The following is a 13,743-nucleotide window of genomic DNA, read 5'->3' as shown; positions in this document are numbered from 1 at the left end:
CACACTCAGGTGCTGTGTGTGGCGGGCGTGTTTGGTGATCCAGCTGAGCAGCCAATGATAGCTCTTGTCCCGGCTGGGGACCTCCAGGGTGATCATGTAATTTCGCCGAAAGAATATCATGCCAACTTGAGCCCCCTTCCTGGCTAACGCCAGTGCCGTGCCAACCCCCACCAGCCCAAAGCCAGCCCCAAAATAGGGGTTATCCTTCAGAGCCCCCAAGAAGTCTGAAAGGGGCATGGTCTTAAAGGGTACACAATGGTGTAAAAACCTTTGCCCTGAACAGATGGACCTGAATCAAACTTTTACACTAAGAGAAATAAGTGTTCAAGGGGTTTGGCAAGCTGAAATCAGCCATCACAGACAATAAGTAACTGGACAACCTGCCAGACAGAGGGAAAAACGAAAGAAAGAACAGAACTTTTTATTTAGCATTTTTACATCTAGCAAGTATTTTCCTCGTAAAGTTAATGGTATTTCAATGAAATTATCCACTGTAGATATCATGCTTATGATTATTTTAATAGAGTTATTCAATAGGTTACATATATCATCTTGTAACACCGACTAAACGATTCTATGCAAAAAATGTAGCTGCCTACTCACCTATAATGCCACTTCGGACAAAACGAGCTAGTTTCGACCGGGCTAACGACCCAGCTATATGTTGTCCGGGTTCCTAATTTATGCATACACATACGCCACACGGTTGACTATGACTGGAATGTATACAATTTGCAAGACACATTTTGCTAATTTACTGTACATGTTATTTTGTGTGACATCCTACCAAGCCTTTGCATTGGACACAGCTATTTGCTTTGAATCATATTTCAGCCGACAAATCACATGGCGACCTCTAATAACTTCCGCTGTCCTTCAGTTAAATGTGTCCGATAGAAAAAAAGGTACCAACTATAGTTCTTACGTATAAGGGAAAAATCGCAAAATGTCATAAATATACTAATTTCGGAGGGATACAGCTATGACGAATGTTTTAAAAGAGCGATACCTTATTTAAATGTTTATATCTATTTTTATATGTTTGCTACCAAGGCATTTTGTGGACAAACTTGTCCAGTGGAGGAATTTGATGCTGCGCACCACTCAAACCAAAAATAAACAAAAAATGGCGACTCAGACAAGCTGATACGGAATGATGTGAGTAAACTGTCAATAATTCAGCTACCTACGGCTGATAAAACTGTTGCGTTTAAGAGGCTTCTCATTTTTTACGTATTGTGTGAACCTGTTCTCAAAGCTTTCATTCCGAGAAAGGTATTCTTAAGTGAACGATTTAAACCGCGATCTGACGGCTAGCTAAAATGCGCTGTTTATCAGAGACAGAAGTCTCGAAAGCTCACGCAGGAGGTCCTAATTTGTTTTGAATATGCAGCGCTGGACAAGCCGGCTCTGTCTGTTAACTTAATAGATAAATACACTGTTCGCTTTTTAATTTTGAATTTTTAGGACAACATTGTCTGTCTATATTTATTGATAAGGACAAATCAGAAATATTTCTTGCAACATTGCCTAGAAAGCTTTGCTCGCTCGTAAAAATGCATTAGGTAACGTTATCGTAAAATTTCTTCTTTCCGTGAAGAGTCCCTGACTTGTTTACATTTTGTACAGATGTGACTGCAATGTGAATTTGTCGCAGTTTTCGTCGCAACACTTTCGACACAAGCAATATCGGAAGCGCTGTCAAAAATGTATTCTTACCTTGAAAAGTGCCTGACCCGCTTGCGTATTATCAGGCGGCACAATTAGGCGATGTCGAGAAATGCCATCTTGACTTTTGGGGGGAAGGCTATATCCTGGTAAGCTACTGCATTTCGATCAAACCTACTATTCATAATAAATAAATAACTCATCAGTCACCCTTGTAATCTGTTTGTAATGCCATCATAGCGAAAAGTGTTTAAAACCATATAGCGTCGCAACCCCTTACAAAAAAAAAATAAAAAAATAAAGAAATCAGGAATGAGGTGTTGTCCTATCATCATGCATTTTCAATGATTTCTCCCAAAAATAACATTTTTGCCTGTACAGTCTGTTTAATTAAGCCAAAATCATGGCTGAGGCTCACTTCAGTTTTCTAAGTAGGGATTCTTCCTTGAATTTTATGATGGAGTGGTGGGATGTCTCATGATATCATATGATAGGCCTACTAATTGAATAACCAATTTTAGGCTAAAGGGAACTTTGACAAGTTGGAGCCTGCAAAGTTTTATATGCACACTAACATAGCATATGTTCTTAAAATAAGAATGGATACTAGGTTCACTTCTGAACTCTTAATCACTTAGGCTTATATTTGAACTTCTCTGCAACTTTCAGTACATGAAGTATACTCAAGTAAATGGTAAATGGACTGCATTTATATAGCGCTTTTATCCAAAGCGCTTTACAATTGATGCCTCTCATTCGCCAGAGCAGTTAGGGGTTAGGTGTCTTGCTCAAGGACACTTCGACACGCCCAGGGCGGGGTTTGAACCAGCAACCCTCCGACTGCCAGACAATCGGTCTTACCTCCTGAGCTATGTCGCCCCAAGTAGGCAGTTTAGTCCGATAGTTGTCAAAGGCAGACCAGTGGATCTATATTCAGACTTCACGTATAGTCTAGTTTTCTTTTCTTCTTTTTTTGTAAGGGAGTGCAGCGCTATATGGTTATAAACACTCTGCGCTATGATGGCATTATAAACAGACTTAAAGAGGGGGTAACGAAAAGAAATGACTCAACTCCTAAGGGAGATGATCACACCGTGAAACGTCTCTACATGAGAACGAAACGGAGGCGTAAGGAGTGAGTGAACTTTAGAAAGACTGCAGTGCAGTCTGGAGAAAAGCGAAAGAAAAGGTGCCTCGTGATGAGGAAGGCAAAAAGGCGTTTAAGGAAATAAAGAATAAAGCTAGGTGACTAGTAGGACCGAAGTCTTACTACTAGTCAGAACAAAAGCTAGATTCAGAAAATCCTATACCTTTTTCCTTACCACACTTTCGCTAAGAGAGCTTTTCACTGTAACGCAAATAGACACTAAAGCGAAGAACAGAGCTCACGTGAGCGTATATAAACTCGCTCAGTCAGGTGCAAACAATCAGTCGTAATCAAAGGGAATGTCGGAGCGCCCTCAGGCGGTTCTGAAGATTACCACACTCAGTTCCCTGAATAAGCACTCAGTTTCCTCAACAATGATGCTGAGTAGCCGATTAGCACCCAAAAGGCGTCGATTAGTACAAACCACGACGAGTAGCAAACGGAATATGGAACCATGACAGTGACAGCATATAGCCATTTCCCCCCAAAGATAGCATTTCTTGGTATCGTCTAATTGTGCTGGCTGGTAACACATTAATATGCAAGCGGGACAGGCACTCTTCATGGTAATGGGATATTTTAGGATAATGCTCCTGATATTGCTTGTGTCGGAAGTGCTGCGACGAAAACTGCGATAGATTCACATTGCAGTCACATCTGTCCAGAATGTAAACAAGTCAGGGATTCTTTACAGTAAGAAATAATTCTAGGACAAAGGTAGCTATCTATTTGTCATGTTACTGTATAATGAAAACACTCTTATTTTTGTGTTATGTGAAGTACCGTTATATGTTAAGAAAAGAGAAGAATTCGGGGGTGCCCAACACAACGGTCATTATCATCGCACTGTGGGAGATAAGATCCCTTGAGTTCCAGGTTCTTTCCTCAACAGCACCATAAACGAGCAATCTTCCGGAGCAGCCATGGACACAAACTCAGTGGAGACTGTGGATCACAGCACCGCCACAGAAGTACTGCTGGAAAAAATTGTCAACGGTGACACAATAGGTAATACCACGACCCTTATACTTCAGCGTTCACAGATACATACGCTTTTGACGGGACCTATTACGGCAGCAATGAGCGCGTTGTTTAAAATTTGTTGCAGTGTTTAGTGACGGACCTGTCATTTCTCTTCAACAGAATTAACAGACGTGTCACTGGAGACCGAAGGATTGTACCACTGTGAGAAGTGCCGGCAGAATTTTCCCGACAGCAATCTTTTTTCGTCTCATCCTTGCCTGGTTTCGGCTTCGACTTCCTGCACGCCGCGCCTGTCGCCGCCGGAGGAGGCTACAGTAAAGACGCGTTCGGACCTGTACAAGTGCCCGCGGTGCGATGAGACCTTCCCGCTTCCCAGCACGTTAAAGAGACACTTCAGAAGCCATCCGGTGGAGCCCCCAGGTCCCGTGCATTGTTCGGAGCCTGGCTGCCAGTTCGTCGGTGCGGACCGGCGGGAGTACCAGACGCACCTGCGCGTTGCGCACTCTCTGACGCCCGTCCCCTGTGCAGTCCGCTCCTGTCGCCTGGCGTTCCGCACTGGGGAGGAGATGGAGAAACACAGGCGCAACCACGTGCCTTTCCACTGCCCCCAGTGCCAATTCACGACGGCAAATGCCAAGCAGTTGGGCGAGCACCGCCGGACAAGTCACCCCCCTGGCGCTGGTGATGAAGGTAAGAGGACCTTATTGTTTACGCCCGGCCTTTCCATTTACTGCCTTGTGCTTACATGTCTCAGTGTTGAAATTTCATCCAACGGAATGACTGCATTGTCTTGCAGAGAAAATATGCACAGCAAGCATTTCTTCTCCAGCAAATTGTCTTCTGCATTAACCTCAGGCTAATGCCATTACTCTCAAGTGGTCTGAAGTCAGAATTTAGTATGTTATTAAAGTTAAGCATTTATGTTACATGCTGAGAACTCATCATTGTTGTTGGGCATCCAGAGAGTAGTTGAGAATGTGTTCTATGATGTGTTCTGTGCTAGTGCTGTGAATAGAATGTGTTGTATGCTAGTAGCTATTCTGCATAGAATGTGCTGTATGCTAGTAGCTAGTCTGCATAGAATGTGCTGTATGCTAGTAGCTAGTCTGCATAGAATGTGCTGTATGCTAGTAGCTATTCTGCATAGAATGTGCTGTATGCTATTGGCTAGTCTGCATAGAATGTGCTGTATACTAGTAGCTATTCTGTGTAGAATGTGCTGTATGCTAGTCGCTAGTCTGCATAGAATGTGCTGTATGCTAGTAGCTATTCTGTGTATAATGTGCTCTGTGCTAGTAGCTATTCTGAGTGAATGTGCTGTATGCTAGTCGCTAGTCTGCATAGAATGTGCTGTATGCTAGTAGCTATGTGAATGTGCTGTATGCTAGTCGCTAGTCTGCATAGAATGTGCTGTATGCTAGTAGATATTCTGTGTAGAATGTGCTGTATGCTAGTAGCTATGTGAATGTGCATTGCACTCCAGGGTCACATCATTGCTGTAAATGGTCTTGTTACTCAGGGGAGAAAGCTGACGACTCAGAGAAAATGGAGGTGCGTTCAAGAGGGGCAGAGTTGCATGGGAACGGGCCGTGTGAACCAGGGAGGCGGAAAAGGCCCCAGACCAACACTCCTCCCACGGCCGATGAGCCTCAAGAAGAAGAGGAGGAGGAGGAGGAGGAGGGACACATCAATAAGAAAGCAAGAGAAGAGAAGGAGAGGGAAGGGACCGCAGCTGCCACAGGCCCAGAAGACCACCACTCGACATGTAAGTCTCATTTCGTACCCCCAGCATGCTTTTCACCCGTGTCGCGTCCGTTTTCGTTTAAATTAAAAGTTACGGTGAAGTGAGCGCCGGCGTTTCGACGCTGACCCGCCGTCTCCCCTGCACGAAAAAAGGTCACGTGGCGGAGGGCACGGAGCACATGTTCCGCACGCACATCTGCCCGGAGTGCCGGCGCTGCTTCAAGAAGCGCACGCACCTGCTGGAGCACATGCACCTGCACTTCCCCGACCCGCGGCTGCAGTGCCCCGCCTGCCGCCGCCACTTCACCAGCAAGAGCAAGCTGCGCGTGCACCTCCTGCGCGAGGAGGGCCAGAAGCCGCACCGCTGCCACCTGTGCGAGTACCGCGCGGTGGAGCGCAACGCCCTGCGCCGCCACCTGGCCGGCGTCCACGGTGAGGAGGAGGAGGAGGAGGGGGAGGGGACGGGGGCGGCGGCGCCGTACCCCTGCCCCGCCTGCGGCAAGGGCTTCCGGCTGAGCCGCGCCCTGAAGGCGCACATGAAGTCGCACCGCGCCGCGCCGGACGGCCGCCCCCTCGGCTGCTTCCAGGAGGGCTGCGGCTTCCAGGCGGCGGACCGGCGGGAGCTGCGGAGGCACGCGGCCGACGCCCACGGGGCCGGCGTCGTGGAGTGCCGCCACCACGCCTGCCGCGCCCTCTTCGGGAGCCCGGAGGCCATGGAGGCGCACCACCGCACGCACCTGGCCTTCCACTGCGAGCAGTGCGACTTCTCCTGCTCCAACAAGAGCCGCTTCCAGCGCCACAAGCGCCAGGGCCACGCCGGCGACCGCCGGCTGGTCTGCGCCTTCTGCCCCTTCGCCACCTTCAACCCCGTGGAGTTCGACGGGCACGTGGGCCGCCTGCACGCCAACGAGAAGATCCACCGCTGCCCGCAGTGCAGCTTCGTCACCGCACACAAGCGGGTGCTGGGGCGGCACATGCTCCTGCACACCGGTGAGGGACTCACCTGACCCCTAAACCCCTAACCCCTAACCCAAACCCATAACCCTAACCCCTAATCTGTAACCCCTAACCCTAACCTCTAACCCCTAACCCCCAAACCTTAACCCCTCACGTGTAACCCCTAATCCCTAAACCCTAACTCCTAACCTGTAACCCCTAAACCCTAACTCCTAACCTGTAACCCCTAACCCTAACCCCTCACCTGTAACCCCTAATCCCTAACCCCTAATCTGTAACCCCTAACTGCAACCCCAACCCTAACCCCTAACCCCTAACCCTAACCTTAGTGCACAGGCAGTACACTGCAAAAACCAAACCAGACCAAGTCTTAACAAGCACTTTAGTGTGTAGACTTACAATCTTATTTCTATTACATTTTTGGCAAAATAAGGCGAAAATACTGCAAATGGGGTGAGACTGTTTCACTTGTTAAGCAAAAAATGACTTAAAACAAGCTAATATTTTCTATAGGAGAGAAAGAAATAAGGCAAAACACAAGGCTAAAACACTTGTTAAGACGGTTGTTTTTTGCAGCGTAACTGTGGTCACTGCTGCCCTCTGTCACGTCTGTAATATCAGAAAGCGCTGTGACTGACGCGTGTTTTTAACGGGCCGACTGTAATTGTTTTCCAGGTGAAAAGCCGCATAAGTGCAAGCTGTGTAATTTCAGGTGCCGGGATGAGACCTATCTCTCCAAGCACATGCTGACGCACTCCGACGCCAAGAACCACATGTGCTCAGAGTGCGGCTACGTCACCAAGTGGAAGCACTACCTCAACGTGCACATGCGCAAGCATGCGGGGGACCTCCGGTCAGTCCGGCCGCTATCTTTTCTTTTTTTTGGCGGGGGGCGGGGGGTGGTTATAGATGCACAGGGAGACAATATAGTGAATTAGGGTGTTGTCTGAGGAGACCATCATCTCAGCTACTTTGATACGGTGTCAGAATGAGAAACATTGAATTGATTTAGGCAAATCATATTTAAGACAAGAAATATTTAAGTCTGTGCATATTTAAGTCTGTCCATATTCAGGTTTATGCATATTTAAGTCTATACATATAAAAGCCTGTGCATATTTAAGGCTGCATATTTAAGCTTGTGCATATTTAAGTCAATACATATTTAAGCCTGTGCATATTTAAGTCAATACATATTTAATCCTGTGCATATTTAAGTCTGTATATATTTAAGCCTGTGCATATATAAGTCTAAACATATTTAAGCCTGTGCATATTTAAGCTGGTATTTGTTAAGCCTGTACATATTTAAACTTTTGTTTCTGCAAATATAAAATGCCAGTATCTGAGTGTGCAGCGGGGCTTGGTAAAAAACTGCACTTCACACATAAATCTAAGGCCCTGTGTGCGATACAAGCGACTGATAAATGAATAATGTGTACATAACTCATAATTAGACTTAATCAGGGACAGGACCAGTTTCCTTCCCTTCAGCCTGTTCTCTAACGTGCGTCCGCTCTCTCCTCAGGTACCAGTGCGACCAGTGCTCGTACCGCTGCCACCGCGCGGACCAGCTGAGCAGCCACAAGCTGCGGCACCAGGAGAAGTCGCTGATCTGCGAGGTGTGCGCCTTCTCCTGCAAGCGCAAGTACGAGCTGCGCAAGCACATGCAGCTGAAGCACGCGCAGGGCGGCGGCGTCGAGAGCCAGCCGCCCGTCTTCCAGTGCAAGTACTGCGCCTACCGCACGCAGTACCGGCAGGCGCTGCACAACCACGAGAACTGCAAGCACACGCGCCTGCGGGAGTTCCGCTGCGCGCTCTGCGCATACAGCACCTTCAGCAGCACCAGCCTGTTCCTGCACAAGCGCAAGGCGCACGGCTACGTGCCCGGCGACACGGCGTGGCTGGAGCGCTACGCCCAGCGGGAGCGGGAGAACAGCGCCGCCGCCGCCGCGTCCCACAGCTTCTGCCCCCAGGGGCCGGCGCCGCAGCCGGGGGGAGGCGGGAGCTCGGCCGGGGCGGGGCGCGCGGACAGCCGGGCGGCGGGAGTCTCGGGCGGGAGGGGCCGCGTTTTGGAGGCCGCCGGTGCCGGTACCGGTACCGCCGCGGGCCAAGGGGAAAGCGTCCCGGGCAAACGGGGCGGTCCTGTCGCCGTCGACCAAGAGTCGACAGTCGCCGAAATTCCGGCGAGTGGCAAATCGGTGGCGGGGCAGGAGGAGGAGGAGTGCTGCACTTTGGTTTTGACCCCGATGCTGAGCGAGGGGTGCGCGGATGCGCTCCGTGTGCAGAGTGCGGCTGGGGGCGCGGGGGACGCCGCTTCAGAGGGAGCGTCCGGGGACCCCGAATCGCTCCCCGCCCGAGGGGCCGAGCCCGCCGCGCCGTCGCCAAGGCCGTCGGACGCAGAGGAGGACCACGCCTCGGTGGCGGACTGCGGCGAGCGAAGCGACGAGGAGGGCGAGGCGCCTCCCGGCGAGGCGGAGGGCCGAGGGGGGGCGGGGGGGGCCGCCCCCAGCCGAAACCCCGGGGAAGAGGAGGCCACGCTTCCCCCGGGACGCCCGGAGGCGGCGGCGGCGGCTGAGGGGTCCCCGAGGCCTGAGTCCCCCCTCAAGGCCCTGAAGAGGCGGGACAGGGAGCAGGCGGAGGCGCTGGTGCTGGAGGGGCGGGTGCAGATGCTGGTGGTGCAGACCAAGGGCAGCGTGTACCGCTGCGAGCGCTGCTCCTACGTCACCCGCCGCCAGGCCTCCCTCGCCCAGCACCGGCGCTCGGCCTGCCCGGCCAGCAGGGCGGCGCTGCGGTGCCAGGACTGCGGCGCCCAGTTCAAGCAGCGGCGCGGCCTGGACACCCACCGGCTCAGGAAGTGCCCCGTCCTCCTGAAGAGGAGCCGCAGGTTCCCCCGCCCCGCCGCCGGGGGGTCCGGAGAGGGCCCCCCCCCCGCGCCCGGCCCGAGCGGCGTGACGGAACCGCGGGGGGAGACCGCGGCCGAGGGTAATCAGTCGGGGTGTGGTTCCCACGGTAACGAGACCGGCGAACAAGCAGCCGCACCCCCTCAGTGTGGAAGGGAGGAGGAAAGGCCCAGCTGCTCTGCAGAGACCCGCACCACCACTCGGGAGTGGGCGGAGCCTGCTGTGCCGGGAGAAGAGGACAGGAAGAAGCTAACGGCCACAGACCAGGCTAACTCAGTGGACCCTGCAGAGCCAGCTCCTGCCGAAGAGTCCTCCAATTTAGAGGGTGAGCTGGGATACAGGAAAGAGGAGGACAGATTCAAATGTAACAAGTGCTCCTTTACTTCCTGTAGGCTGGCGACCATAGAAAGGCATTGCACAGCTTGCGCAGCGAAAAACTTGAAAAAACGTGTCGCCAAAAACGCGAGGCGACAGCGACTGACTAAGGCTGCGGAAACGGAGGAGGATGACGATAGCAATGAAGACTACGGGGGTGAGGAAGGAGGCGAGGAGGACGCAGGCGAGGCGGCGAAGAGCGCGAAGGGCGCGAAGGGTGCGAAGCCTGCCGCTCGCTTCGCCTGCGACAGCTGTGCTTTCACATGCCACCAGAAGAGGGCGCTGGACCGGCACCAGGCGAAGGGCTGCATGAAGCCGGGCGACGTGCAGTGCCAGCGCTGCTCCTTCGTGGCCAGGTCGGAGGAGGCCCTCGGGCGCCACGCGCGGGTCCACGGCGAGGGGGGGCGGAGGCCCGCGGCGGGCGGGCGGGGCGGGAGGGCGCGCCTCCGCTGCGAGCTGTGCCCCTTCACCTGCAAGCAGGAGCGCTGCCTGGCCCAGCACGTGGCCCTGAAGCACGAGGGCGCCCGGCCGCACGCCTGCCGCTTCTGCGGCTTCAGCACCGCCCGCCGCTACCGCCTGGAGGCGCACGAGTCGCTGCACACCGGCGTGGGCCGCCACCCGTGCCCGCTGTGCCCGCGGACCTTCGGCACCACGTCCAAGCTGCGGCTGCACCGCCGGCGGGTGCACGAGCGCCGCCCCACCCACTTCTGCCCGTCCTGCGACTACAGCGGCTACGGCCTCAACGACCTGGCCCGCCACGCGCTCAGCTGCCACCGGGGGGAGCCGCGGCACGCCTGCGCCCTCTGCCCCGCCCGCTTCAGCTCGGAGACCGCCCTGACGCAGCACCGGCTGCGGCTGCACCGGGAGGCCGCCGGCCCGCCGGCCTGCCCCGCCTGCGGCCTGGCCTGCCGCAGCCGGGCCGCCCTGAGGGCCCACGCGCTCCGGGAGCACCCGCCGCCGCTGGGCTGCGCCGCCTGTGGGGCCCGCTTCGACACGCGGGACGCCCTGGAGGAGCACCGCAGGACCCACTTCGCCCAGCGCTGCCCCGAGTGCCCGTTCGCCGCCCGCGAGAAGCAGGCGCTGGCCCAGCACCTGCTGGACGAGCACGAGGGCGGCCCCCCGGAGGACAGGCCCCTGCGGTGCGCGGCGTGCGACTTCCGCTGCCGCCACCGGCTGGTGTTGGAGCAGCACGTCCGCGGCCACGGCGGCGCCCGCCTCTACCAGTGCACCGACTGCCAGTACTCCACCCGCAACCGGCAGAAGATCACCTGGCACGTGCGCGTGCACACCGGGGAGAAGCCGTACCGCTGCGAGCAGTGCAGCTACGCCTGCGCCGACCCCTCGCGCCTCAAGGTGGGCCCCCCCTCCCCCTTCGCCCCGATCGATCGCTGTCCCGCACACCGCCTTACCGCCTCCTGCACCCCAAGCCGCTCACATTTCAGCTTCACTTTAACATTTAACTTCCTGACTAAGAATTTTTAAAAGATTTTCTAAAAATGATAATGAGACAAAAATATTACAAACTCCACAGTTTCATTGCGGCTGTTATATCTGGTTTGTTGTTTGCATGTTAATGGAGGGCGTATGGGTGGAAGTGTAGCAGAATGGTTAGAGAAGTGAGCTGGCAACTCTTTTTTTTTTTTCTTAGAGCTTTTAATTTATTGATCCGTCAGGATATGAAGAAAATGTAACCAAATTTGAACAGAGGTGTTCTAAAACAAACTTACAAACTGTAACTTTAAGAACGGGAAAGAAATAGGGTTGAGATAGATGATTGATACAGACAGCTGGTGGAAGGATATTTTATTCTGTATGTGAGAACATATGAGCAGTGGCTTTCTAAGTGTTCTTGCTAACGTGCTAATGCTACCTGGGCAGATGCCTGGTGAGCTGTGAGTGGAGGAGTGAAAAGGCTGGTCTTTGTTCCCCCCTCAGTACCACATGAGGATTCACCAGGACGAGCGGAAGTACCTCTGCCCGGAGTGCGGCTACAAGTGCAAGTGGGTCAACCAGCTCAAGTACCACATGACCAAACACACAGGTACGCGTGTGTCCGCTAAGGCCGCCGTTCCGCCGTCCCGTCGAAACGGCTAACGTCGCTAACGCACCGTCCTGTCGAAACGGCTAACGTCGCTAACGCACCGTCCTGTCGAAACGGCTAACGTCGCTAACGTCCCGGCTGTTTTGTGTGTGCATCCCGCCCCTCCCCGCCCTGCAGGAGCCAAGCCGTACGCGTGCGACGAGTGCGAGTACCGGACCAACCGGGCGGACGCGCTGCGGATCCACCGGGAGACGCGGCACCGCGAGGCGCGCGGCTTCATCTGCGAGGAGTGCGGCAAGGCCTTCAAGACCCGCTTCCTGCTGAGCACGCACCAGCGCAAGCACAGCGAGGCGCGGCCCTACGTCTGCCGCGTCTGCCGCCGGGCCTTCCGCTGGCCCGCCGGCCTGCGCCACCACTACCTCACGCACACCCAGCGCCACCCCTTCCACTGCCTGCACTGCGCCTACACCGCCAAGCAGAAGTTCCAGGTGGTCAAGCACCTGCGGCGCCACCACCCCGAGCAGAGCGTGGAGCGGGGCGTGGGCCGGGACCCCGGGCCCCACACCGTCTCCCTGCAGGAGGCCCGCCTGGAGCCCGGGGGGGAGGGGCCCGGGGAGGTGGGGCCAGAGGCGGGGCAAGACACAGCTGAGACCAATCAGGGAGAGGGACAATAGAGCCCTGCAGTCGCATATGCTAATAGTAGTACCAATGTACTTATAATATATATTATATATATAAATATATACAAATGTGATATTCTAAACTGGGTGACTGCATGGGCACTGCAGGTTTAGACACAATGCAATAAATCTTGTAAATAAGCTGTAAATAAATACTCATAAATATACACACCCATACACAACACATTAAATGCATACATATGGTATACCTCTTTTTTGGAAGGGCAGTATCTAGCACTGAAATGTTGCAGCTGATATCTTTGTCTCTGTTATGAAAACTTGCTGTTTGTTCAAGACGATTATTATTTTCATGCCAATCCACTCATTTATATTGTTCATTAATTAATTCATTCATTCATTCATTTTTTTTAAATTGTACACAAGAAGTCCCTGGCTACAGACAGGAACACCTGACTCGTAATGTAATGTAAAGAATATGAAGTGAGTGGTACATTCATTGATCTGTGCTTCTCAGGTGCTACTCTTTGAATTCTGAACACTGAAAAGTTCATACTACCTGTTGTATGAATATGTTTCACACTGAAATGTTCATAGTGCTTCTTGTTTGAATATGTTTCACACTGAAAAGTTCATACCACTTGTTGTATGAATATTGTTCACACAGAGTTCCAGTTCCGATCTTGGTCTGGACCATGGCTCATGACCATGACCTGCAGTGGCTTAGTTCTAAAAGCGCTTTGCTAAGTCCCAAAAGAGGCCATTTCATCATATAACATCAGTATCTTATTTAGTACCTTTGTTTTCAGCATCATTTTTCTTGAGAGTTGAAATGTGTCTATTTCTCACATATTTTGTATTTATTGTAAGATTGTCTGGCTTGTTGAAGTTGATGCTTTGCTAGATGTGAATATTCATGAGTAGAATCCTACTGGCTGTATATCTGGGAATTCAAAGTTGGAAACTGGCACTAAATGTAACTTACGACTTAATAATCTCTTTAACGGTACTGTTGTGAATTTAGAAAACGGGTATTATGAGAATCCATGGAAAAGGAGTAATTAAAATCATGAGAGCTGCTCTTTTGCATTGGCTGTGTTTTCTGACGGTGACGTATAGAATTGAAACCGCGGCAAAGCTGTTTATTAGAATTATTAGAATGCACGTTTAATTAAGTTGTGCAATAATTAAATGCGCCGAGTATTAAATTAAAAGCAAGCAAATGAACTGGAAGAAACATGCATGTGACATTATTGTTACAGTAAAATGCAACCGTCCTGAATTTAA

At 52.4% G+C, this 13,743-nt stretch overlaps 2 protein-coding genes across 4 annotated transcripts in view; one reads left to right on the top strand and one right to left on the bottom strand.

Moving 5' to 3' along the window:
* The window catches only part of LOC118214184 (mitochondrial chaperone BCS1), an 8,267-nt gene extending 6,402 nt beyond the window's left edge, over positions 1–1,865 (bottom strand). Inside the window, exons 1-2 of one of the 2 annotated variants that reach the window (XM_035393859.1) lie at positions 1,720–1,865; positions 1–380 (exon numbers count right to left, since the gene is read on the bottom strand). The exon at positions 1–380 is cut by the window's left edge and continues 83 nt beyond it. In XM_035393859.1, coding sequence (XP_035249750.1) covers positions 1–237 — 237 coding nt within the window. In that variant the 5' untranslated portion in view covers positions 238–380; positions 1,720–1,865. Of the gene's footprint in view, positions 381–603; positions 1,141–1,719 lie in introns of those variants that run through there. The other variant, XM_035393857.1, reaches the window with a different exon arrangement.
* Positions 1,072–13,537, top strand: znf142 (zinc finger protein 142). Of its 2 annotated transcripts, none has more exons than XM_035393852.1 (9): positions 1,072–1,158; positions 3,708–3,823; positions 3,959–4,489; positions 5,319–5,564; positions 5,696–6,532; positions 7,175–7,352; positions 8,028–11,130; positions 11,713–11,818; positions 11,996–13,537. In XM_035393852.1, the coding sequence occupies exons 1-9, from the start codon at positions 1,154–1,156 to the stop codon at positions 12,490–12,492; spliced, it is 5,619 nt and encodes a 1,872-aa protein (XP_035249743.1). In that variant the 5' UTR covers positions 1,072–1,153; the 3' UTR covers positions 12,493–13,537. The 2 variants fall into 2 exon arrangements, with proteins under 2 accessions (XP_035249743.1, XP_035249744.1); XM_035393853.1 differs by having other exon boundaries at positions 1,085–1,158; positions 3,596–3,823.
* Positions 13,538–13,743: the final 206 nt, after the last annotated feature.

This window comes from Anguilla anguilla, chromosome 15 (genome assembly GCF_013347855.1).
Source record: "Anguilla anguilla isolate fAngAng1 chromosome 15, fAngAng1.pri, whole genome shotgun sequence".
Lineage (NCBI taxonomy): Eukaryota > Metazoa > Chordata > Actinopteri > Anguilliformes > Anguillidae > Anguilla > Anguilla anguilla.
This window is presented reverse-complemented; position numbering and strand designations above follow the sequence as displayed.

What these genes read in the sequence shown, in the direction of transcription:
- znf142 (XM_035393852.1), top strand. An exon ending in CCCTGGCGCTGGTGATGAAG is followed by an intron (nt 4,490 to 5,318) that starts GTAAGAGGACCT and finishes CTTGTTACTCAG; the next exon opens with GGGAGAAAGCTGACGACTCA. An exon ending in AAGCATGCGGGGGACCTCCG is followed by an intron (nt 7,353 to 8,027) that starts GTCAGTCCGGCC and finishes CTCTCTCCTCAG; the next exon opens with GTACCAGTGCGACCAGTGCT.